Source organism: Hemicordylus capensis, chromosome 1, assembly GCF_027244095.1.
Source record: "Hemicordylus capensis ecotype Gifberg chromosome 1, rHemCap1.1.pri, whole genome shotgun sequence".
Lineage (NCBI taxonomy): Eukaryota > Metazoa > Chordata > Lepidosauria > Squamata > Cordylidae > Hemicordylus > Hemicordylus capensis.
In genome coordinates this window covers 233,886,950-233,914,363 of record NC_069657.1, presented here as the reverse complement: position 1 = coordinate 233,914,363, position 27,414 = coordinate 233,886,950, and the positions used below count along the sequence as shown (strand labels likewise).

General features: G+C 46.2%; 1 protein-coding gene across 1 annotated transcript in view; it reads right to left on the bottom strand.

Moving 5' to 3' along the window:
* The window catches only part of ABCA12 (ATP binding cassette subfamily A member 12), a 244,358-nt gene that overhangs the window by 215,974 nt on the left and 970 nt on the right, over nt 1-27,414 (bottom strand). The window contains exons 2-3 of the mRNA XM_053268830.1: nt 24,891-25,032; nt 22,135-22,194 (exon numbers count right to left, since the gene is read on the bottom strand). Coding sequence (XP_053124805.1) covers nt 22,135-22,194; nt 24,891-25,032 — 202 coding nt within the window. The remainder of the gene's footprint in view (nt 1-22,134; nt 22,195-24,890; nt 25,033-27,414) is intronic.

Genomic DNA, 27,414 nt, shown 5'->3' with positions numbered 1-27,414 from the left:
CGAGAATTCCGGCTTCCACCAGATACTCCAGCTGCTAGCGCCCGACTACACGATCCCCTCAAGGACCACGTTCAGCCAGAACGTGGTCCCCTACGTGTACAGGCAGTGCAGGTAGCCCGTGTCAGCCATGCTGCATGCAGCACCTTCTGGCACCAGCATGTATTTCACCACTGATCTCTGGAACAATGTGAGTGGGATGCACACTGCTTTCCTGGCCCTGACTGCCCACTGGTGGGATCTGGAGAGAGAGGGGACCTCCAGTGGTACTGCTTCTGGCTCCAGCACATCCCACACTGCATTTTGGCACAGGTGGGCCATCTTGCATATGGAGACCTTGGATGTCAACTACACCAAGGAGGGGGGTGGCAGCCGTACTCGGCCACCAAACAGAGGAGTGCATCGGCAAGTTGCCACACCTCTCGCGGGGCTTCATTGTCACAGACAATGTGTTGAACATTACCATGGTGGTAGAGTCAGTGATGGAGTGCGTGAACATCCACTGCATGGCATAAAAACTCCACCTGACTGTCAGGGACGCCCTTGGCCTCAAGGAGGTGAAGGCATCCAGGGAACATGGCCACGCTATGGTAGGTGCTGTTGCTGCCACGTCTGCGCTTGTGGAGAAGTCCCGCAAGATTGCAGCCCACTTCCACCAGAGTGAGAAGTCCAGGCGCCTGCTTCGTGAGCGGCAGCGTGTCCATGGACTTCCACAACATCTCATCCCCACGGATGTAGATACCTGGTGGAACTCCACCTTCCTCTTGTTTCAGTGCCTGCTGGAGCAGGAGGTGGCCCTCAACGACCTGGCGAGGAACGAGTCCTTGGGTGTGTGCAACCTATCCAATGTGGAGTGGAAGCTCATATCTGAGATGGTGTTGGCACTCAAGCCCTTCCTGTTTGCCACAAAGAGCTTGTGTGGCGACACCACTCCAATCAATCATTTTATTTACAGCCGTAAGCCAAATAAATGACACCACTCCTCTGAGACAGGCCCTGCCTGCAGCTCTCCTCCTGGAGAAGCTGATGGGTGAACTCTGGACTTTGCTGACCACGCCAGAGGGGCGTGCTCTGGCTAGAAGGCTGAGCGTCGGGGTTGTCAACAGTCTGGTTGATGTGTTGGGTGACAAGCAGGAGTGTGTCCTGGCTTGTCTCTGTGACCCGACCATCAAGGGCAATGTCATTTGCGCTGATGACTTGCCTAGGTGGAGGGACCTCCTGGTTGAGAGAGTTAGGGAGCAGGAGGTCACTAGGACCCGCAGACACCAGGAGGGTGGTGATGGTGTGCCCCCCGAGTGTGCACAACCCACACCCAGCAGCAGTAGTGTGGGCAACCCTTCAGCTACTGCCCCTTCTTCTTCCCAGTCCGGCGGTGTGGCATCCCAGGCAGCAGTGCCAATGTAGCAGTCAGTTCCTCCCACTAAATCAGCCCAGTGGTTTAAACAGGTGTGCCTTGACGCCTTGCCCAGTTTGGGGGAGGCTCGGCCTACCAGGCCCACCAGTGCTGCACAATGCACTGCCCAGTACTTGGAGGAGCCTGTGGAGGAAGACCTCGAGATGGACTGTGCATAGTTCTGGGCAACCCACCGCCAAGTCTGGCTGGAGTGGTTGCTGAGCGCCTCCTCTCTTGCCCGCCAACCAGCGTCCAGAGCGAGCAGGGGGTTTTACATGCTGGCAATGTGGTAACACCCGCTCGGTCCCACTTGGACCCTGGCTTGGTTGAGCAGCTGGCTTTCCTTAAGATTAACCTCCCCCTGCTGGGCTACCCCGAGCTGGAGGTTGATCTGGGCAAATGATTCGCCCATGGTTGACCCATGATTCCATTCACCTGCCCAGCAGCAGCTTCCGCTCATCCCTATCCTTCCCCCTTCCTCCTCCAGCTGTGCCAAGTCGTGGTGTGCCTGCTAGTGCTGTAACTTGGCAACTGGATACACCCCCCACTGTCATAACCCGATGCTGAACTAGCCCCTGGTTCTACCTGACCACAGCATTCGGGTGGCCGTGGGCACACACACAGACACTAGGCGGTTTGTGCCAGTGTGGCACTGTGTAGATATGTTAATATGTTGTTGTAGATTGTAGATAAAAATGTAGATTTGTAAAAATGTAGATTTTTTTTAGTATTTTAAAATGTGTTGTGTTTGTGTTGCTTGTGGGGAGGACAACGGGACTGCCAGAATGTGTATTTGTAAATATTTCAGTGTGTGTAAATATGTCCTTGTGTAGATAGGTGTTGCGTGTGTGAGTGTTTCTTCTGTTGTGTGTGTGTGTGTGTATGTTGTCAGTAGCAGAGGTTTTTCCTTTCCTTTCTAGATAGTGTTTTTGGTCCAGTTTGTGTATAGATAGTTGTTGATGGTGTAAATATTGCTGTATAGCTGTTGTATAGCTGAATTTGTATATACACGTGTAATGTGTTATATATATATATATATATAGAGAGAGAGAGAGAGAGAGAGAGAGAGAGAGAGAGAGAGAGAGAGAGAGAGAGAGAGTTTATTCCCCCCTTTCCTTTCCTTTGGTTCTGCTGACATGCACGGACACGCACTCACCAGGCATGCATGCACTGACCATGATGTGTAGGTGGTCTCCCACCACACTACATCGTATGTGGCCTCCACTGACCCGCCTCTGAGCTGGACTTCCCTATCTTTTTTTCAGAGCCTCCCTCTCTTCCCTCTCATTTGGTTCTGCTGACACACAGAGTTTGCAGCAATTAAGGGCACACACAGTCCTACTTATGAATGAAGAGACACCTAATGCATTGCAATAAAGGGGAAAAAATCTTTTTAAAAATAATTTTTAAAAACAATAAATCCTAAAAACTTGGGGCTGCATGGGGGGAGTTGAGGCCATACCTTCTGTGCCCCTATACCCATTTTGGGGTGCCCTGGTGGGGGGATGGGGCTGTCTCAAATCTCCATTATTCCCTATGGGAGGAATACAAAAATTGGAAAAATCTTCAGAAATTCATCAATAATCACAGAAGTGTCTGATTGCTTTGGGGTTTGGTGGGCAGTTGGCACCCCTGGATGCCTACCACCCACCCCCTTTTTGTGCCTCTAGGTGCTCTACATAGGGAATAATGGGCCAGTTTGAGTCCCCATTATAGCCTATGTGGAACCTTTCAGAACTGATTTGAATTGGGCTCAAATTTGAACTGAACCGGGGGCAGGGGGTGTCAAACAAAACCAAAACCAAACCTACCCACCCTGGTTTGAAGCTGGTTCAAATTTGAACCAAACAAACCAAGCTGGTTTTGTGCACATCCCTACACTCCACCAATAATCCAGTAAGATGCAATACAATATTGTATTGAATCCAATTGTATCTTATTTTCATCAGATTGTATCCAAGGAAAACCTGTCTGATAAGGCCTGCATCTCATCAGTTCCAATTGTCAACCCAATGCAATGCATAGCCCTAGTAGGCATCACATACATGATGCTTACTATAGATATACCAGCAAGCTCAAAGTTATGTAACTGTAATAATTTGCTTTTCTTAGTAGATTTCCCCCGCCCCCAGGTGGTTTGCCACCAACTAACTTCTGATGTTCAGTTGATGGGTCAAAACTCACAAGTGAAGTGCATCCCAAACGAAGGTGCCTCCCAATACAAATTTAATTATTGTTCAGGTGGGGGGGGGGGCAAAAAAATAAAAGGCAAGAAACATCTAGAGAGTTTGTGGGGGTGGGGGGAGGTGAACAGATTAAAAGGAGGGTAGGTCTCCTAAGCATTGGACAGAAACAGGAATTTTAGCAGATGCACCCCTTGCATGACAAACTGCATGTCCTAAAAGTCCCTCTTTTGTATCAAATCCCCCCACTAGACAAACACATAACAGAAAAACCATGAAAAGTGGCTTCCGTGTGCTTCTTTGGGTTATTGGTGGGTGGGTCCTAGGTCTCAGGTGTTGAAACAGCCAGCCACCCTAAGGTGCACCTAAAGTTCAGTGAGGCAGTTTTGACTTAATAAGCTTATGGGGGCCCACCTGCAAAATAAGCATCCTTTCGTTTCCGTATATATACATTTCACCACAAACCCACAGAGTGCATTGTTGGGGGGACTACGTCATCCCCTAAGGATCCATACATTTTCTTGAACATTCACCACAAACCCACAGATCTGGGCCAGGGAACATTTGCGAAGAAGGAGAAGGAGAAGGACTAAGCAGTTTCTTGGACTAACAGGGACAAAAATCATGTCCCTTCAAACACAAAATCAATTTGGACATATAGTGCATTCATAAGGAGAAAAAATTAAAACCACAACACATGCTCCTTGCTTCACAGTTCTCATGCAGACTTAATAAGCTTAAGTCTTGAGCACAGTGTCTTCTGCCCCCCCCCAAGTGTGTTTATTAAGATTCACTTTCACTAGGTGTGAAGTACTCTTTGGCTAGAGATAACTCTTTCTGGCAGCTTTACTGAGGTAGGGAAATAAATCATTAAAACTCAGAGGGTTGGCCAATTTCCTTGAAATAAAAATACACAGACAACATGTGTGCCCAGTTTCAGAACTCTAAGCCCAGATGTTCTTTTAAATATTATAGATAAATAAAAATGTAGAGTTGGGCAAAATAGGGACATGTTGTACTTCTTTATAAAGGCAAAGGGAAGATTCCTTCACATGGGGGTGGGATGATGGTCGGGGGGGTTCAGTGCCAGAAGATTTTGTAATTTTCTGCCATGAAACAAGTCGTTTATAGGAAAATGACTTTTTTGAGGTATTTTTAAAATTCTAAAAATCATTAAAAATCAAGCTGATCCACTTCAAAAATCAATATACAGAGTCCTGATAACCTGTCCTATATCTGAGCCCAATTTCAGAACTCTGGACTAACCAATTCCGGAAATATAAAAGGGAGTTGTGGGGGAACCCCATGAAATGGAGCAGAGCAGGGAGGGAGGGAGGCTGCCATCCAGGGCAAGGAGCCTACCGCAATGCTGCTTACCCCGCCCCCCCCCCCGAGCAGCAACAGCGCTGCTCCTTCTGCCCGGCACTGGCCCCTGTGGGGAAGTAGTGAGATGCACCCCATTACTTAATAAAAGTAAAGATGCCCGAGCGCCAGGAGCATCTTGCGAGATCGGGGGGAGTTCCCATGAGACTTCGGAATGCGATCCCTTTCTCAGCCGAAGTATTGCAAGAGTTGCTCCAAATGTCAGGGGGTATCTAGGGGCTGGCTGGCAAATGATGAGAGGTCAGTCAGCAGGAGGGCTCATCCTAGCAAGAGCCCGATGACTCCTGCTAAGGCCTGGGACAGCAATATATTAGGAGTTTTGTGAAAAGAACAAGCCCTGTTATGAGAAGGAGCATCCAACCTTTGAAAGGACTCTGAGGACTAGCCATACCCCTAACATTCCCCCTCCTGGAGACAAAGTCAACCCGCTGTGGAGCCTTGACAGGAGTGAAAAGGGGGTGAGGTTTGCCCTTTTTTATAGAGAGACAGCGTGATGTAGTGGTTAGAGTGCTGGACTAGGACCGGGGAGACCTGAGTTCAAATCCCCATTCAGCCATGATACTAGCTGGGTGACTCTGGGCTTCTCTCTCAGCCTAACCTACTTCACAGCGTTGTTGTGAGGAGAAACTCAAGTATGTAGTACACCACTCTGGGCTCCTTGGAGGAAGAGCGGGATATAAAATGTAATAATAAATATAATAATAATAATTAATGGAGGCAATGTGCAGATTTCTACATATGTGGGTGGAATGATGGTCCAAGGGAGTGCCTTCAATTCCAGACGTTTTTGTAATTTTCTGCCATGAAACAAGCCACTTACAGGACTTTTTTGAGGGTTTTTTAAAATTCAAAAACATTAAAAATCAATGGATCAACGATCCACTTCAAAATCAATACACAGAGTCCATATAATCTGTCCTACATCTATGCCGAATTTCAGAACTCTAGGCCAAGCCATTACTGAAATATAAAAGGAACCAAGTCATGGGTCCTTCTGGGAGAATGCCCACACGGACATGGGCCCCCAGGTCTGTGCCTAACATCACCCCCGGTATCTCCTTACATATTTTTTTTAACCTGTGAGGACATAACAGACTTTTTACTTCATTTAAACAAAACTAATATATTTTTAGAAACTAGTCCTTTATTGACACTTTAACTGGACATTATTTCTTCATTCTTTCTGAGGGGTTTAGGTAGAGTGTGTTTATTGCTTATTACAATTGCTTGAATTTTTTTCAGGCAAATATTTAAAAGTGGATATTCTGCGGATATTAATTCCCGCCCCTCATCCAGAAGTGATTTCAAAATCCACCATGCCACACTGACAACTTTTATGGGTTGTGCTGCAAATTGCTTTCTTGATTTGAATCCCACCACCCCAAAACAGAAACACAACAGCAGTAGCTTTATTAGGATTAAATCAGAGTCACACCTAGCAAACTAGCTTTCACGTTCCACACAACTCTTCCTCAGATCCATGTCTGAGCAGGGGAGGGAAGAGACAAGATTTCTGATAAAAGACATGATAGAAGCTGCAACCGTATGTGACAGTCTTAAGATGGTGATTCAGGAACTTCTTTGCAAACTTGCTAAGTAAGTTTGCGTGTGCTCCAGTGAAAAAGATCTCAGGTTGCATCAAAATATCTTGGGACAAAGAAATAGTGGCGACTGACTCACTCTTTGAAAATATAATTGCAAGCACTAATAGATATGAGAACACACAGTCCCCTTGTAAAGCAGAGAAAAGAAAGGAAACAGTTTTATGAGTCAACAAGAATCAATTGGCCAAAGCCTTATGTCATGCCACTGATTACATCAATCCAGATGCAGAAAAGTCAGGCACCTTTTAAACAGAAAGCTGTTAAATTATGTTTTAATGGGGATTTTTGATACTGTGCTTCTGGTTGTGATATTGTTGCATGGTGCTGTTGTTTATTCTGCTACATGCAGGGACATCTTGCAGTGTAAGTTTGGTGGCTTGGAAGAAATACCATCTCTGTCAGTCAAACATTTCTGGCTATGGAAAACAGGGCCCAAGCAAGACACTTGTGTGCATTACTCTTTTTCAGGCATGGAATGAGTGCTGCATGGTTGTGTGATCTGCGACCCCGTAGAGAGGTGCAAATGTATTTGTGTAAATGGGAAATATACATACAAGATTTATTGCCCTGGTTCTTTCCTCCTTTCTGTGCCATATTAGCCACATTCATGTGTCCTGTTCCAGAGGAAAAGCCAACCTCAATGCCCCAAAACATATCAGGTCTGGGAAAGGATATCTTGTTGACTGATGGGTGAGAATTCAGAAGAATGATCTTCTGAAGTCGTACGCAAAATCACAGACATAAAAAGAGCTTAGCTGCCATTAGGTCTCAGTAGAAGAATAAATTAAGCAGGTCTCAGCATGAAGAGAATTCAGCCAGCAGCAAAGGGAACAGCTGCTTGCTTCCAACCTAGTTTGGAAACAATCACACTGACAGCAGGAAACAATCTGCAAACTGCAGCTAATTCAAAATATTAATACACAAGACAAGGAAAGTGAAGACCGGTGAGAAATAAGGGGGATGTTACCATTAGGCCAGCATTTTAAAAAGAGGCTTTTTAGCCTGCTGGCTCATCTGTGCAACTCCAAAAAGATGGGATGCAGGAGGAGGAGTGTGCGATGTTAGGACCAACAGGCAGAACGTGTCTGCTCACTTTATTTATTTCATTTCATTTCATTTCATTTCTATACCGCCCAAAACTTGCATCTCTTGGTGGTTTATTAGCCTCTTTTTAACCAAAGGCCCCCAAAGCAGCATACACATTAAAAACACAATCTTACAACAACAACAACAGGCACCATTTCAAGTGATCGCTCCAGCCAGCAATTAACCCTATTCATCCCAGCATAGCATTCCTCCCAGGACTCCCTGGCTTGTTTTTAGACTGTAAGCCCTTTGGGGACAGGGAACTGTCTTCTCATTCCTTCTGCTATGTGAACTGCTTTGAGAACTTCTCTTGTTGGTGCTGGTGTTGCTGCTGCTGAAAAGCAGTGTATAAATCTCATCATCAACAACGATAGCAGTCCAGAAATATCATAAGAACAGCAGAAAATACCAGAAGCACAATTAACTTAGGAACATAGGCGCATAGGCAGCTGCAATATCCCATCGGTCCATCTAGCTCAGTATTGTCTTCACAGACTGGTAGCAGCTTCTCCAAGGTTGCAGACAGGAGTCTCTCTCTCAGTCCTATCTTGGAGATGCCAGGGAGGGAACTTGGAACCTTCTGCATGCAAGCAGTCAGATGCTCTTCCCAGAGCGGCCCCATCCCCCAATGGTGTGGCCATATCTTACAATCCTCACATGTCTCCCATTCAAACGCAAACGTGTGGGGGTGGGGGGCAGCTTAGCAAAAGAGATAATGCTACCAAAAGCCCATTAATGGTCCAGCTAAACAGGGTGGTCGCCAAACTCTGAAGTGTCATGAGGGAAGAGGCTTGGGCAGGCCTCCCAAATGAGGGACTTACAGAGACTAGTTGTCATGACCAGGGCCGGAGAAAGGGATTTTGGGGCCTACTGGATGGTGAGAATTTGGGCCTCCTTAAATTTATGTGGCACCACTGGCACCACTGAAAATGTGAGCGGGTGTGTGTGTGTGTGTGTGTGTGTGTGTGTGTGTGTTTCTACAACTCTCCTTGGGGCAGCTGTGTAAAAAGTCAGAGACGGCAGGCAGCCCCCACAGCCACACTCACCTTGACAGCCTTGGCCAAAGCCATACAAGAAGTCAGACCATTGGTCCCTCTAGCTCAGTAGTGTCTACTCTGACTGGCAGCAACTCTCTAGGGTTTTTTAAACAAACATTGTTCCCTCCCCTCCCTGCAGATGCTGACAGGGAGTGAACATGGAACCTTCTGCATGCAAGCATGCAGAGGCTGTTCTACTGTGGGGAGGCAGGTTTTTATTCCACTGCATCAGCTGTGGTGGCACAGCAGAGAAGCAGTTTGCCTAGAGTGCAAGAGGCTGTTGGTTCAAATCCCCGCCAGTGTGCTTCCCAGACTGTGCCTAGTAAATACATTTGTAGTCACCTATATTGGGAAGCAGCGATATAGGGAGGCGCTGAAAGGCATCATTTCAGACTGAAGAGGCACTGGTAAACCACTCCTGTATTCTACCAAGAAAATCCCTTCCCCCCTTGTGCTGGTCATAGACCATAATAAACTTTGATACCAAGAAAATCCCATGGAATGTGATCGCTAGGAGTCAACACTGACTCGATGGCACAATCTTTCCTTTCCTTTTATTCCACTGCAAGCTTATAAATGTCTCAACTCCCCCCTGCCCAGAAAATGTTGGCCCTCTTCACATATTATGGTCAACACTCTAAAGTCTGGTGTCTCCTCCTGCCCCCTCCCCCCATTCATTCATTCATTCATGCCTTCCTTCTTCAACTCCACTCCACTCCATTCACACTTCGGGGAAGGCCACAAATAGGAGATAAAGCTATACCCTTAAGTTCTCAGGCCCTAGGCTTTTTCCAGCCTTGCCCCCTGAGATTCTTTTAACCTGAGTCAACAGAATTGCCAAATTCATGTCAACACACATCATTCTTAAATTAAGAAATAGAAGTACCTTGAGCAGAACATCATAAAGGACTCCAACAACTTGCAACAACTGGAAATCTTATAGAAATTGCCTCTTGTTATGTTATCTCATTAGAACTCAACCTATTGATTGAGATTAGATCTCACTTTATACCTACAAAGGCCAAAAAATTCATGACTAGAAAGTGTTGCCTAATAAAAATGAAACAAGTGAATTGAATTTTTAAAAAACCTCAAGGCTCATCGGACAATACTTACTGAAGCAAGACCCTTCCTTCAAGGAACCCAGAGAGGGGTACATGGTTATGCCCTGTTGGGCTGTCTCTCCGCCAGCCTGAGGGAGAAGTGACTGGCACAGTCACCCAGCGTATTTTATGAGGATTTGAACTCTGCTCTGCTCAGTCCTAGTCCAGCACTTTAACTCAAGGCTGCATAACTTCAGCTTTCCTCCAGATGTTGAACTACAACTTGTAATCCAACATCGGCAGGAGAGCCACAACTCCCCAGGGGCGTAACTATAGGGGGGCAGGGGGGCATGTGCCCCGGGCGCCACCCCAGCGGGTCACATGGGGGGCACCAAAAAGTGGCTTTCCCCTGCCGCCACCCCTGGATCGCCCGCCGAGTGTGGCGGCGGGCATGTGGGCGGCAATTTGGCGGCGGGTTGCCCGCTGCGCCGAGTGCAGCGGTGGCTGGCCTGGCGGCAATGGGATGGCCTCTTCAGTGTAGCGGCCGAGCGGCGGTGCGGAGTGCAGGCAGCGACACCGAGCCTGCCTTCTGGCCCGGCGTCGCTTCTACGCAGGCGCGCCTGGCATGCCTGCGGAGTTGGGACGCCGACGCCAAGCCGGCGTTGCTTCCCAACTGCGCAGAAGCAACGCCGGGCCAGAAGGCAGGCTCGGTGTCGCTGCCTGGCACACCTGTGCAGTTGGGACGCCGATGCCAAGCCGGCGTCGCTTCCCAACTGCGCAGAAGCGACGCCAGGCCAGAAGGCAGGCTCGGCGTTGCTGCCTGCACTCCGCGCCGCCACTCAGCTGCTACACTGAGGAGGCCATCGCCGCCAGGCCAGCCACCACACCAGCCACCGCCGCACTTGGCGCGGCGGGTGACCCGCCCCCACTCGGCAGGCGACCCGCTGCCATGGTCCGCCACATTGCCGCCGCCCACCACATCGCCGCCACCAAATTGCCGCCACCGCCGGCGATCTGCTGCCTGGGGGGCGCCGCCGCTGCCGGCCCAGGTATGTGGGGGCCAGGGGGCAGCGGGGGGGCCATTTCAGGGCGCTTGCCCTGGGCGCCGTTTCCCCCCGATACGCCACTGCAACTCCCACCTGGGGATGATGGAAGTTATAGTCCAAAAATAGCCGGAGGGCCAAAATTGTGCAGCTCTGCTTTAAGCTCTTCTACATGATCCCCACTGAGGAGGTCCATCTCCAGTTATGACTGGTTCGTCTGGTGGCGACTCAGAAGCGGGCCTTCTCTCTAGCTGCTCCTGGGCTGTGGAATGCACTCCTGGCAGAAATCCGTAATTTGAATTCATTATTTGCCTTCAGGAGAGCCCTTGGGACCTATCTGTTTGGCCTGGCCTTCCAGGGTTTTTAAACTGTTTTAAATATTAATTGATTTATATCGTTTTTTATAGTTTTTTTATTTTAACTGTTAATTGGTTTTAATTTTTTTTATTTCAATGTAAACCACCCTGGGCCATTTTTGGAAGGGTGGTATAGAAATCAAATAAATAAAATATAAATAAATAAATAAGCAAGCTCTACACAATGTGGGGGAAAGTGAGGAAATAATATGAGAGTGAGTAAATTAATAAACCTCATAAGAACATAGGAAGCTGCCATATACTGAGTCAGACCATTGGTCTATCTAGTTCAGTATTGTCTTCACAGACTGGCAGCAGCTTCTCCAAGGTTGCAGGCAGGAGTTTCTCAGAAAGCTAGTCAGCTAGGCAAAACATTCAGGGAAACCCACTCACATTTCTTAAAAGAATGTGTGGTAGCCAAGAGTGTGGCAGGGAGTAAGCAAGCTCTTAGAGTGGCCTGATTTGGAAAAACAGACTTGGGAAGAACTAACCCTGGGTTTGAGCGATAGAACCTCCTTTCGAGGTCCCAGAAAGAAACCTTCAAGGAAACGGGATGGAACGGGTGCCCTCATACTAGGGAATTAGAACGTTCCCCTCCTCGTAATCAGGTTAGTAAACCTGTATGTCATTTATGCAATGCTCCTGCATAGGAATAGGGAGGGAAGACGCGAACAAGAGGTTCACGCAGATGAGACAGTAAATCTCTTCTGGAAAAGTTTGTATGGTTATGTGCAAAAAGACAAGAGTATCTCTTCTAAACAGCCATGGGACAAATTGTGGAAATGGACGTCGGATGTAAACCCCCCCCACCCCGATTACCTGATGTGCCTTGAAATCCCCCACCCCCGGGTTACAGTACTACCTGCATATACTTCATAACCTTGTGGGTTTCCAAATCATTGTGTGTAAATCTTTGTAGATATATCATGTACAAACAACCACTTTGAATATAATTGTGCTTTGGCAACGTACTGTATGCTCTGGTAGTTTGTTGGTTCAATAAAAAAAATCTTGTCCTATTTAAAAAAATAAAAAATCTTGTCCTATCTTGGAACTTGGAACCTTCTGCTCTTCCCAGAGCAGTTTCATCCCCTAAGGGGAATGTCTCACACTTCTAGTCTCCCATTCATATGCAACCAGGGAAGCATATGATGTAACCTGCTTAGCTAAGGGGACAAGTCGTGCTTGCTACCAGGAGACCAGCTCTCCTCTCCTCATGCACTTGCCACTGTTCTTAATGGAACTGGCCCAGGGGTGTTTGGTCAGCACTCCAGTGTTCGGGCTTTAGCTCTTAAAGGGGGTCAGCATCACCAGTTAGATCTTAAAAAGCTCCACCAAATTAGCTCTTAAAGGGGGTCAACTCCACAAGTTTTAATTTGTGCAAAGGTTTGGACTCAAAAAAATGTCTGGATTGAGACAGGTTATTGTTTCAAAAATAAAAAGAATTTATTTGAGGGAAGGGGAATACAGGAAGAAATCTGTGTGGTTAAAGCAATAAAAACCATTACTAAGCAAATTAACTATGGTTAATTTTTAAGACATTTCTAACTTTAAGGAGCAATAAAGTACGTTTCTAAATAAATCAACTTCGATGAGGTGTTTTAGCTTAGAGTCTAATTGTGTAAGTTCCCAGGCGGGCAAGAGGATGAGGCTTGAGAGAGATGGGATTGGATTTAGGGAAGAGAGAGATGGGGGATCAAGAGCGGGGCAAGCTTTCACCTTCAACTGATCTGGACAATGGGACTTCTGAGATGCAGAATCTTGCTCTTCAGCGTAGTGGGGAAGCAGGAGAGTTGTGGAGATTAGTAGAGAGGAAGATGCCCACAAGAAGAGTTTCTCCGTGGGCCCAGCTTCCTATGGGTGGATGGATTGGCACAAGCTGGATGGATTGGCACAAGGACCAATCCAGATAGTGGCGTGAAAAGCTGGACACTCCCTGGCATGGTGGTGGGTGAGAAGCCAATCGCCCAAGCTGGTAGTGATTTCAAGCTCTTTGTAGGTTGCAAGAGAGCATATGGAATGCTCAATGGAGTCCCAAGTATAGCATACAAGGGAGCACAAAGATGGCTTGTTGGAGTCCCAGGTGGCAAGACCAAAGGAGCACACAGGGTCATGGAACTGGGGATACTTATTCCTACTGTTGTACTTTGCTAATTAGAGGTGCCAGGATGGGCCTGCACAGAATGCATTGTTTACAATGTGGGGGTCACCTTTTGTGTGCAAGGCTGATTGTGATGAAAATCAGAGTATGCAAGTGCGCAAAAGAGCATCTGTCCCAGAACGGGCCCTCCGGTAGTCCTATCAATAATTTCAATGGGTACACTGCAAGGTCTATGTGATGGGGAGATTATTGCCTCACTGCCTTATCTACTTTTCTTCCTGCTTGGCATAATCGGCTCATTAGTGTGTTGTTATCTCCTGTGAAAGGAGTGAGGTGGTTCACTCTAAGTTTAAAGTGCCCTTGGATGCCAGTTAACTCACTATAGTTAACTCTTGAGTCTATTTAGCTGGGACCCCCACATAGGCAGGGAGCATGCATCTTGATCCCTGTTCCAATTTGCTTTGGCTGCAGCCAAATCTAGGGGCGACTAGCCCATTGCCAACTAAGTGACCTGTTCCCCATGTGTACTATAAACTGAGAGCTCACGTTGTGGTGCAGCTCCTGAGCATATTCATATCTCCAAGCCGGGAGATGCAACTGCAAACAGGGAGGCTCATGGGAACCGGACAGCATAAGCACAGCTGACAACACTGCCTCTTCCTGTAGTGCTTGTTGTTATGCTCTGCTTCAGCCATTAATCCAGATCTCAGCCTGACAAATTAGTACTTGCCCCCATGCCCAACCCAACATGGGTGGCTGAGGCTGCTTTAAATTGGTCCATGGGGGCTATCACCAAAGTGAAGTGTTTGTGGTGGATTAATTATTTGTTTCTCATGTTTGCGATGTCATCGAGAAAATTGCCTGAAGCAGGTAGTGGCAGACAACACGGGGCAATTCAAAGTGGTTTGCATGTGTGTAACATCAAGCAACGTGTGGTGGAACTTCTCTGTTGTGAGGGTTCTGCTGTCTTCTTCTTGAACCTAAGCAGTCCCTGCACATCCATTTCTGTTACTTTTCTGCTTTGTCCCTTATCCAGCCCTACCATTTTATCTATCTATCTATCTATCTATCTATCTATCTATCTATCTATCTATCTATCACATTTTATACCGCCCAAAATGTGAGTTCTCTGGGCAGTATAAAAATGTCATTTAGAAGGAATCCAATTGATTTTGTGGGTGGTGTTCAAAGTGGCAAAGGGTTTGCAGAATAAATCATATGTTAGCCACCCTCCTGGGTAACATCTTCATGTTGTTTAAGGCTTCATATAACTTAACCATGTCATCTGGGAGGTTTCATCTTAAATTATGTATTTCTGCCCACCCAACAAATTGTCAGAGGGGCTTTTGCTCCATGTGCTGAAGCTGAGAGAGACTAAATTGTCATGAGAGAGATTACATTGTCATTCATGCAGGACAGGGCAAGATCTTGCACCCCAAACAGGTAGAAGGAAGGTGTATGTATGCATGTAAATAAGAGTGAAGGTGTGCATGTTACGTATGGGTGAAGCTCTGAGTGAAGGTATGAGTGAAGTGCCCCCCAAGAGGTGTGTGTGTGGGGGTGTGTGTGTGCCTTCTTATAGGATGCAAAAATGGAAACTTTCAAAAATAAAATCTCTGAGAAATGGATCAAAGATGAGATTATCCAAAAAGTGCTCATGATTGACAAGATCTAACACCTTCTCTATTAGCCATCATATTAGTTACCACAGACATGGACACATAAGGCTGACACCTTCAGCTCCCAGACTGGAAAGGATACAGGGGGAAAGCAACTTGCAATGTTACTTAGCAGAGAAAGAATGCAAGGTAAGAACACAGCAATGAAGCAGAGAGAGAAAACAATGGGAGACCAGTTTCTAAATGGGAGACCTGTTTCTAAGTCTCAGCAGGGCCAGAAAGAGAGGCTTTCCAGAAAGCCAGGGCTTCTCAGGGAATTCTTGGAGCCTTGTCTGGCTTTTCACATTTAGGATGTCATGGTTTCCCTCCTGACTCCCTAGGCTCCTTTTTTCTACTAACCTGGGCACATCTGGACTCAAAACACAGGTCCAATCCATTCACGAGACTGCTCCCACTGTTTTCACAAGACTGCTCCCGCTGCTGGGTGCTTTGCTATTTACGATTTGGATGTGATTTGCCTGAACAGAAGCATTTTGCCGCTGTTGAGCAGCTAAGCTGGAAATGTACCCAGGGGGGTGCACATTTGGCATTGTCCGTAACACTGGTAAAAGCTGTCTGTGCAAATAGTTATTCAGTGTGGTTTTTTAAAAAGAAATTGATCTAGAAATTGATCTTAAAATCAGTGCAAAGATGTATTGGATTAAATCTTTCTCCTGAGGACTTTACTTTTTGAGAAGATGTAGCTGGTCTACTGTAGCAGCCCTGCTTTTTTTTTTTTTTTTTTTAAGGCAGGGCTGCTACCTTAAGTTTTAAAAAAACAGCCAATCATTCAAGTTGCTAGATAAAGGTATGTATTATTGAGGAAAACAGGAGAAATTCCTAGGTGGATTTTAATAAGAGGCTGAATGGACATTTATTGTGGATGATTTAAATCTTGGGAATCTTGCTCTTTGCAAGAAGTTGGACTGGATTAACATAAGGATCCCTTTAAACTTTATACATCTCTGACACAATAGTGATCTCTGAGCTATGCAGTCATATGCTTCTAAAATGATGCCACTGGTATTGTTCATGTTGATACAGAACTAAGCCCTTTGTAGTAAATACTGCTAGCAACAGAGGATCTTGCTTCTACAAAACCCCAAATGTCAGTCTTAATCTTCTATAGGAAACACTTTTATCTTCTGTGCTAAAAAGAAGCTAAAATTAGCACCATGAGAATTGCAAAAGAGAGAGGATTGGTAGCAGGGTTAAGAATGTAAATTAGATATAAAAACTATTGATATACAATGCTTTCAACCACCTCCCCCGTTGCTTTGACAGTGAAGATTGTCTTTCATCACTCCTGTTACTCAACAGTTACATCTGTTTTGCAACAAACAAAGCAGGCAGTGCAACAGAACTGTTTCACCTGGATGGCTATTAAACTGATTTGGGCTAACAAAGGATAGGGCTGCCAAATATGCAGTAAACCCAGAAATGCCACCTGTCTCTAAGAATCCAGAGATATGGCCTTGTTGTTCTCACTGAAGTGGTAAACTTGCTGCTGTACACTACTATATATTGTAAAGGGAGGGCTTACATGATTGAATGCTGCTCCATGCTAACAACAGCAACAACAAAAGCCTTCTGCATTTAAAAAAATTATCATGTCAGGGAAAAGACTAGTTAGTCTTCTATGCAGAGGGAATTTTTATATGGAGAAACATTTATGCAAGCTGCATAATTCACCTGCAAGCTGAATTGGCAAAGCCAAGGCCCAGGTTTATGAGCATGGAGAGAACTAGGCAGAGGCGTAACTAGGGAAAACGGCGCCCGGGGCAAGCATTGAAATGGCGCCCCCCCGCGCCCCCAACATACTACATTATACTTAGGTTTTTCCTCACAAGCGCCCACCGCTGCCGCCAAGCCAGGCCACTGACTAGCCGCCAGGCGCCAGCAAAGCAATGGGGGGGCGTGGGCAGCGCGAAAGGGACCGCTCGTGGGGGAGGGGGCGTCGATGCGCTTCCTTGACTGCTGGAGCACTGCTGCACTGAGCAGGAAACATTTGTATTAACAAAAAATTTAAAAAAAATTAATTTTTTTTTTTGGTCATGGTGGTGCCCCCCATGTGACCAAAAAAGATGGCGCCCGGGGCACGTGCCCCCCCTGCCCCCCCTATAGTTACGCCTCTGGAACTAGGACATTGTGTGGGAGAGTATTCAGGAGATGTTCCTCCTGATCTGTTGCTTCAGTAATCTCTTTCTTCAATCCTCTATGATGACTGTAGCAAGCAGGGCTGCAGTCCGTGGTTGCAAGCACGACAGGAGAGAAGAGCAAGTGAAGGAATTCTTGATGCAGCAGGGTTGGAGGCAGCAGTGCTGCATTTTCTCTCTCTGTCCCGAGATACTTTTCCAGGATAACTCTAGACAACCCCACTATCTGACTGCACCCAACAGCTTGTTGAAAACTTGATTTGTTGCATCTTCTTAAAAACAACCAAGGGTCAAAGGGTGTGTAGAACCGGTTCAAATCGAACCCAGTTCGACCGGCTTGAGCTCCAACTGGACCAGCCCCCCCACAAAAGGGAGCCAGTCCAAATTGGAACTGGGATGCTTCTAAAGGGGGATCCAGTATGGAATTTGAACTGCACCGCCCTTAGGTGCACACCCCCCCCTAAAGGGTTCCTTTCTACTTATTCGATATCTGGCATAAAGAGAAATGCAAAAGCTGAGAATCAAACCTGAGTGATTACACACTCATCTGCATTACAAATGCCTCTTTCTGCTTTCCTTTCCTTTCTGTATGAAGAATGTTCAGGCATTCACAAAAAACTGAGAGAGACTGACAGAACATTAAGCCTAGTTAATGAATGAAAACATTCCAAGGGCAGATTTATACTATCAGTGCAAATCACACTCCCTCAACCACTCATGAGAATTACAGTTTTTCAGCAGAGCTACAAGGAGATTTTCAGTATCCTTACAAATTTCCAGTTTTCATGGTCCCTGGAAGGAAGCCAGTTAAACTGATGTAGCTCAACTTTAAGAGTTAGAAGCTGAAGGATTCACATCTCAGTTGACGCAGATGGAAAGGGGTGGGTGGGAATGGTCCAAATCTGACAGGAAAGTTATCTGGATCTGGAAATCTTTGATGATAAGCTGAGCCAAGACGTTCAGGAAAGCAAGAATAGTGAGTGGCAGCAGGAACTCTAATTTAATATGAAGCAATTGCTCCAGAATGCTGGAGGAAGAATTTCAAGGTGCCCCTGAAGTCATGTTCAGCAACAGTTCTGTAAAACCCAAATGACTGTGAATTCCAAAGTTGTGATGTATTTTTAAATGGCCCCAAAGTGAGAAAATACAGGGATAAAACATATCAGGTTTAGTCCTCTGCCATCGTTTCTTCACTTATGTTTTGTATTTCCCAAGAAATACTGCAGAAAGGGTAGGGCACTCATTAACTTGTTGGCTAAGAGTCTGTGGGTGGTAAGAGATGACAGCTAATCACATAATGACTCCATCTTATTTATTTGTTGTTTCTCTGTGTAAACCGCCCTGAGCCATTTTTGGAAGGGCGGTATAGAAATTGAATGAATAAATGAATAAATAAATAAAGTGCTTTTGAAATTTAATTTAATATATAGATATATTTAATAAACAGCAATAACTGATTCACAGGACAGAACAATATTTTCTTTCACCCTACCCTCCCCATCCTAGTAAACTCATGTGTGACTGTTACTCACATGAGGGGTGGAGTTGGTGTACAGAAACAGAGAAAGAGGATATAGAATTAAGGAAGAAAAATAAGGGACTGGGAACTGTCCCCACAACAATTGCCGCACTTGCTCTTATGACTTTAGGTTGTTGCTGGCTGTGCCTCTATGTGTGGCTTTGGGGGGACTCTGGCTGCTACACCTGTCTGGTTCCTTTAAAATGAAGAGGGTCACAAGAAAAAAGCACAGCACACACATCCTTCCTCAAAAAACGGAAGGAGACATGGCTCCAGAGATTCCTCACTCTGCTCCTGTCTGTGGCGTGTGGTGGTTCCTCATCCTTCCGTGCTTGTCCACTGCTCAAGGTACACAGGCCTCAGAGTGGTGACGAGGGGTTGACAGCCACCCTGGCCCTCCTCCACCTGTCAGGGAGAGGGGTTGCCCTGCTCCTCCTGGGGAGCCTTCAGGGCCTGTCAGCTCCCCTCTCCACTGACCAACTCATCCCTGGCCAGATTACCCTGGCCAGTGTGGTGTAGTGGTTAGAGTGCTGGACTAGGACGGGGGGAGACCCGAGTTCAAATCCCCATTCAGCCAATGAGACTTGCTGGGTGACTCTGGGCCAGTCACTTCTCTCTTAGCCTAACCTACATCACAGGGTTGTTGTGAGGAGAAACTTAAATATGGAGTATACTGCTCTGGGCTTCTTGGAGGAAGAGCGGGATATAAAATGTAAAATAAATTTAAAAATGTAAAATAAGGCCCTGCATTCAGGGCACTCCCGTGTTTCTCCCCCCTGGCTTCTCCTCTACAGGCCCTGCTGCTTCCCCATTAGCCCTCCAGGCCACCTCTAAGGCAGCCGCCTTTCCAGGCCCTCACACAGTGCCACAGCAAAGGGGTGGAACAGCCCTCCTCCTGTTGCAAGTGACAGCCTGTCAGGCCATATGGCACAGCCCTGAGTGGCCACACACCCACCCCAGTTTCCTAGCCCTTCTTGTGTTATGGAGGTGGGTGATGCTGGCTCCCGTTGGGTCCAGACATGCAGCAGCTTCCCCTCCTGCCCCTACACATCCCGGTAAGGTGTCCACCCCTTCGGGAGCCAGCAGAAGGGCCCAACATCTCTGTTCTTTTCATCTCGGACCAGTCTCCAGGTGACTATTTGTCAAACTGCACATAACACTAAGTATGTCTCTGACCATGATTCTTTAGTAAGCAGCAGTCAGATTGCTTCCTATGGGCCCTGTGGATCAGGATCATGGTGAGAGATAGGGAGGCTTTTAATTCTCCCCCAGCTGCAATCCTGTACTGGAACTGCCCCCCACCACTTGCATAATCTATTTACTAAGGGGGAAATGCTTCCACTGGCACCAGCGCATCCGTTTTTCTTGCTAAATAGCACATCAGGGGGCGGTCTAGATTGATGCCACGGCAGGAGTGAAGTTTAAAGGCTCCCTGCCGTCCTGCATGATCCATGGGGCCCCTGATCTGGGTATCTTTTATCAGGGCTGCCCTTAGAAAGCTCTGGTGGGGTGCAGGGCCTAGGGCAAATCAGCTAGTGTGAGGCCCCTTCCAGTTTAATGAGGGTTAAAAGAACAGGGACTGGGGTGGTCACCCTGCCCAGCCCTAAGGACAGTCCTGCCTTTTACCAAAGCACAGCAGGGCCAGGAACTCCTTTAATCTCACATGTAGATTATGAACATGTGAGGATTATGAACATGTGCCCTATGAACAATGGCCAAGCGTCTCAGGTTCTGGGGCAGCTTCTTTCACTCTATGGGCCCTTTAAAGGTTGATCTGTTTCCACTTAAGCTGGTACAGAATGCTGCAGACTGCAGCCTGCAGTCCAATTGTTGGCTGGAACTGCTTACTGGGGTCATGTTGCCCCAGTGCTGTGTGATCTGCATGTTTTCTGTTTCCAGGCTCAATTAAAGGTGCTAATTAGTTTTAAAGACTTAAATGGTTGAGGCCTTCTTCTGTGCATGACTTTCCATATGCTCAGATTGTCACCTGAGGTCTTGCCCCAGGTGTCCTTGCTGTGAGAGAAGCACTGGGTGTGCACTAGGAGTAGGCTTTTTTCCCCCGTGGTGTCATCGACTTTGTGAAACTCCCTCCCTTCAGAGACCTGAAAAGCCCTACCTATGGAAAAGCCCTACCTTCACATATGGTTAAAACATGACTTTTTCTGTTGTGCTTTTCATAAGCGATTGCGAGGGGGGGGCACTATTTGGAGGGTTGGTGGTAGGATTGTTGATTTCTTTGCTGTTTGCCATAACTAGTTTTATTGCTTTTAATTTTTTAAAATTTGTTTTTATTCTTTCTGTTTGAATTTTAACCCGGCTTAGGACTGAGTTACCTAGGAGAGTGCCTCCTTCTGCATGATCCCCACTGCACATGAAGATCATCGAGAGAAGTCTGTCTCCATATACTGCCAGCTCATCTGGGGGTGACTCGGGAGCAGGCCTTCTCTGTAGTCGCTCCTAGGCTGTGGAATGCACTCCCTATAGACATTCGTGGTTTAACTTCTTTACCAGCCTTCAAAAAAGGCAAAAAAGGCTTCAAAAGACACTTTTTTTTTTAGCCAGGCTTTTAGTAATTTCTGAGTTTTAAATTTTTAATTGCTGTTTGGAGTTTTTAATTGCTGTAATTTCTGATTTTTTTTAAAAAAAAATAATTGCTATTTAGATTTTTTAATTGCTATAATTTCTGAATGTGTTGGATTTTTTAAATTCTTGTTTTAATAGCTAGTTTTGTTTGTCTTTGTTTTTGTGACCTGCCTGGAGCCTCTGGAATCAGGCGGTAGAATGAATAAATTAATTAATTTTAAAAATATATTGTATGAAGCTTTGGGCTACCTCCTGCCTCACACACGTCAGATTTCTGAAGGAGAACTAAATTATATTTCACTAAATGCCCATACCCTAAACATAAATGGAAGTGAGCGCCGGCAGAGAACTGCATACAGGCTCCCTCTCCCTCCATGTATCAATGCTCTTTGATTGATTGATAATAAAGAAAAATTGATTGATTAATAATAAGGAAAAACACTCTGGATATTTATTTATTTATTTATTTAACATTTATATTCCGCTCTTCCTCCAAGGAGCCCAGACATAGTTAAGTTTGTCCTCACAACAACCCTGTGAGGTATGTTAGTGGATATGTGCCCATTAGCTGCCTTTCTCGGCCCCCACCCCTGTTTCTGGTGCCTTCATGCAGGGCCATAGAAAAGGGATGGGATTGGGGCAGCCCTCCTCCCGTAGCCAGCAAGCGACAGCCTTGCGAGAAGGTACTGGTAGAAAGTGCCTTACTTTCAAGCAACCCTGACAGTAAGGGGGAAGTGTGAGGGGTGAGCTACTTGTCCAAGAGGCATTTACACCCTCAGCACGGTTACAGGGCTTCTTGCACTGATCTTTGTGAGCTACCCAGCTATTATGTAATGAAGAACCACAGTTCCTACAATACACAGATCTAAGTGTGGGTACGAGTATCCACAACTAAACACACTAATTACAGATGCTAAACTTTTATGGACTGGCTTCATCACAATGTACTTGAATCATGCATACTGGGAGGAGAAAAAGCATGGTAAACTTACCAACAAACATGTAATTTCAATTATGGTGCTTTTTATGACAGCTGGATTTCTGGGTGAACCCTGAGAGTGAAAAATGTTGGGGTTTTCAAATGTGCTAACACACTCTTGTGTCGAGTCCTTGTTACTACAGTTTTAAAAATGAAATCTGCTTCCTTGAAGGGAATGCATGCGAATATATGAGCCAAAGGCTGAACCCCACTCTTTTCAGAAGCATGCCCCACTGATTGCAATGAGGCTTGTGGATTATCAGGTTGCCAGTCTTTAATAAGCTTCAAAAATAGTCTAAATTCTCCCGTGGAATGTGAATTTCCATTATTTTTAAAAAAAACACATATGAGTTTGTTTACTTTACTTATGGATTTACTTGTAAATCCATATTAAGTGTTTACACTTGGAATATCTAAAACAGTCATCCAGTTTCTTCATTGCAAAGGAACTCCTCTGTGAGTCTCCAAGACAGGCAACCTGTACACAACTCGAGTTCTAGATTTTCCTACTCAAATGTCAGTGAAGAAAGAAAGGAAAAGATGAAGAGGAACGCACTCCTCAGGGGTATAGCTATAATTGAGCAGATGGGTTCAAAGAAGCTGGGGGGCCTGGCTCCTGAGGGCCCCCCAGTTTTACCTCTCCCTATTTCCTTCATTATCTCCCTCACTGTGAGGGACCACCGGGGAGAGGGGCAAACACTGGGGCCCTCTCCCCTAGCTATACTCCTGGCCCTGAGCCACTTTAGGAAGGGCGGTATATAAATTGGATGGATGGATGGATTAAAAAAATGATATTAAAACAAGACAATTAAGTATTTTAAATTCTGAACATTAGTTGGAGATGCTAAGCAGATTCCTGGACTGAGAAGGAGGTTTGGCTAGACAACCTCTAAGGATCCTTCTAACTGTAAACATTCTATGTTTTATGATTAAACAGACGTTGTTGAAATAACCACATTAAATACGAATGAATAAGAACAAAATGATATTTTTAAGCCACTCCCTCCCCTGGAACATACTGAAGCTATTCACACGACCAGGAGAAATCGGGCTAAGGGAGCCTAGCCCGATTTCTCCAGGAGTCCCAGGATGCCTCACACACTCGCGTGGGGCATCCGGGGACTCATGGGGGCCGCGCAGCCCCCGATCCCTGCAGCCCCCGTGACGGAGCTAGCCGCCCAGTTACAAGCGGCTGCTCGTCTGTAGGGAGAGCACTCTCCCCACAAGCCCAACAGAAGCTCTTCTCGCGGATTGTGAGAAGAGCTGGACTCTCTACTCCATGCTAGAGAGATACTTTAAAAAAAACACAAAAAAACTTCAAACCAGTTGTTGGTTTTTATTCCATCCACTTGTTGAAATTACTCTTGAAACAATAGGGCTGAGATTCCTGCCTGCAACCTTGGAGAAGCCGCTGCCAGTCTGTGAAGACAATACTGAGCTAGATAGACCAATGGTCTGACTCAGTATATGGCAGCTTCCTATGTTCCTATGTATTATTTCTCCTTTATTTTGAATTACTGTATACTGAGAAAATATATAGTGCAGGGGGTTTGGTGTCTCATTGCTAGTGAATGGGCTTTTCACTATGGTTTTGCCCTAAGAGAATGCCTGGCCAGTCTGGGATTTGACACAAGAATGACAATGTTCTTTAATGGCCAGTAGGGATGTGCAGACTGGTCCAGTGGTCTGGGATCGAACCAACCCCCCCCGCCCCACCCACCCCGGTTCTGTCCGGACCAGAACCAAACCTCCGGACAGTTCACGGATTTTTAATTTAAAAAAAAAAAAAGAATGCAAAAGTACCTTGAGCCCCTTCAAGGGGCTTCCTGTATGCCACAGGGGGGAGGGGGGTCCACGAGGGCTCCCCTACCCCCTGCCGGCTTCTGAAATCACTGCTGCGGCCCGGGAAACTGATCCTTTTTGACCCATTCGGGCCTCTGTAGTAAGCGGTGGTGGCCATTTTGGCCACCTCCGCACATGCGCAAATGGCCTCTGTGAGGCCATGGGACATGCCAGGCCTCGCAGAGGTAATTTAAGCATGCGTGGCGGTGACCAACATGGCCACCGCTGCTTACTACAGAGGCCCGAACGGATCAAAAAGGATCAGTCTCCTGGGCCGTGGCGGGGTGATTTCAGAGGCTGGCGGGGGGTAGGGGAGCCCTCATGCCCCCCCCCCCATGGCATACAGGAAGTCCCCTGAAGGGGCTAAAGGTACTTTTGCATTCATTAAATTTTATTTTAAAAAATAAATAAATCCGCGAACTGTCTGGACCTGGACCGGGGGGCGGGGTTCTATGGGGGCCGGACAGGACTTGGCTGGTCTGGTTTGAGTCCGGTCTGGACTTGAAATGAACCGGGCCAGCTGGTTCTAATGGCCAGTAGATGTTCTCCATAGAAGTTAATAGTTGGAAGGCCTATTTACACATTATGTTAAACAGCCATTTCACAGCACAATCTGCATACACTGACTGACATCCAGTCTAATGTTGTGTGTGTGTGCGCACACACACACACACACACAGTTTAGTGTGCATAATGAAAAAATAGTGATTATTGCCAATCTCCTCTTCCCTCTGCCACCCATTGTGCCTCCAAAAACTATGGCCTGGCCCCTGAGGTTTGCAGAACAATCCCAGGCTCTACCAGGCATTGCCTTAGGGCAGGCGTTCCCAATAGGGGGTACTAACACCCCTAGTGATACTTGAAGGGCTCTCAGGGGGTACTCAGAGCTCTTTCGCCTCCGCATGCTGCAGCTGGGCTATTCGTTACCTGTCTGAGGATTGCCAGCCTGAAGCCGATATGTCTATTGCAGAAGCAGGGAGAAGAAAGTGAAGACTCTCCTCCTCTGCTCTTGATTGGCTGGCTACATGCTGAAGCTCGGAGTACCCCTCCCCTCGGCCTGACTTTCAGGCTTCAGAAAATTAGCACTGAGTACTCCCATTGAAATTCACAGGACAAGTAAATTTGCCCCATTAATTTCAACAAGACTGCTTATGAGAACTTAGTGTAGATGGGAGCCAGTGACTGTAGTAGTGTATAACACTTAAATTTACATTTTTAAGTATACACACTCACATTAAAATGTTACAGTTATAAGACAGGCTACTCCAGTCACTGGCTTACATCCAGATTAAGTTACTTATAAGCAGTCTTATTGACATTAATGGGCTATTAATAATTAATTCTATTAATTTCAGTGGGAGTACTTATAAGTAACTGAAGAGTTGCGACAGGAGGTAGACTCATTTAAAAAGGTTGGAAACCTCTGCCTTAGGATAGTGTCTGGCCAGATTGTATATGTACAATCTATGTATAGTGTACATGCTGATTTGTATGCTGTAACGATCAGCCTCTCCCCTCCCCTAAAGAGTGAACCGGAAGTGAACCCTGTCCTGACTGACAGGCTGGTGACCTCCAGGGATCAGCCAATCAGCAACAGGTGGGTGGGGCCTAGAGGGCCATGAGGCAGGAAGAGAAGGGTTTCTTTGTTCAGTTGAAGCTAGGCTGGGCTTGCAGCAGGATACGTGGCCAGGAAAATGGCTGTAGAAAGGACGACTGCAGTTCTTAGAAGATAAGACTGCAGGGACTTGAATTCTCTCCTGGAGTTTGGGGTGAGTTCAAAGGGGGGAGGAAGCCAGGGCTTGTGGCTTCTGGAAGTTTAGCCTAAGGAACAGATTGTTAGTCAGTTTGCGTTAGACTTTTATTTTCCTTTCGTGTGCTGTATTTATCCTTGCAACTGGTCTAGGACTGTGTGCCTGTAACGTAAGTGAGCTAAGAAACAATAGCCTGTGCCCATCCATCCAGCACACTGCTAAAGTCTCTGTAAACTTTCAAGTGTGCTTTTGTATTTTCTTACATCCATATTCCTTGCAACTGGGTAACCACGATTTTAAAAGGGTGCCACTCCAATATCAGCTAGAGTGCTTTTTGGAAGGAATCTTGTCATCTACTGAGTATTTTTACCTGTAACTAAAAGCTGAGAAAGCCTCCGACGGAAACAGTCTGTAGTATTTTAAATAAAGTTTATTTTTCTCTTTTGTTCTTTACAATTTTAACCAGCCTCTTTGAGTGGATTTTTAATTCAGGAAAGGCGGGGGCTGGAAATGGGTTTACTCTGGTGCAAACACGTCTCAATTTGATCATTCAGCTACCAAGTTTTATCACAATGTGTAAGCACACACATGGAAGGTTTTTGTATTTTCCCAATACTAAGAGACAGAGAATTTCCCTGGAAATTCACCCAAGCCAGGGGTGGGGTGGGGACCCTGATAATTGGGTCTGGTGGCAGCGTATTATCTACCAGGAAGGTTTTTGGGGAGCAGCCTTTGTTCAGAGAGCATGGGGATGATTCAGCATTTTTCTTCCCCTCATGTGGGCTTGCTCTGAGACAAAGGCTGGGTTAAATCCGCTACATATGCACACAGAGTACATTTGAATCGCCCTGTCATCTTCTAAAATCAACATGTACAGTCAAATGAAAACATGTTCAGACAATAGACACTTGTTTGCATTTACAGTGTAATTTGTGAACAGGCCTAGTATTGTAATTGGCAAAGGAAGCCAATAACTATCATTTCAAACATTCTAGTGATAACTCTTAAAGAAACAGCAGTCATCTGGGAGTCAATAAATAGTAGTTCCTGCAGATCATTTCAAATGAAATTTACAAACTAGATTAGGCCCTGTTCGGACCTAGCATGAAACCACAGATAGATGAAGCTGTGGTTAATCTGTGAAGCCGAGAATCATGCCACAGACGACTGATCAACTGCGGTTTGGCAACCTCCAGCTTGTGGACAGAGGAACCCCTCCCTCTTCCTAGTCTGCTCAGGATGCATCCCAGCAAACTCTGTTTAGCTCGCACTGCCAGTCTGTGGGCAAGGCATCAGCATGTCAGTAAAGCAACAACTATTGACTGTGATGTTAGATGGGGCGCACTCAGTGCTATCGTGACTTTTCAGCATTGATCTCCTGTCTTTGGCAGGGCAAAGACATTTTAACCCTTTCCTCACACCACTTCCACCACTGCCTTTGCAAGAACTCCCAAGCTACACGGTCATGCGCAAGCACAATTAGTGATACCCCTTTCAAATAACAGCACGGGAGAAGTTACACAGAACATCTGACTTGCTGGCCTCCCACCACATGCCAGCACACAAGGCCCACTGTTGATGAACAGGTGCAACTGACAGAGACAGACATCACATTTGTACAGCAAATGTTTAATTGACTGAAAAATAAGGTTACCACAGAAGGGGTTATTGCAGGTGATGTAGCTTTTATGGAAGTTGCA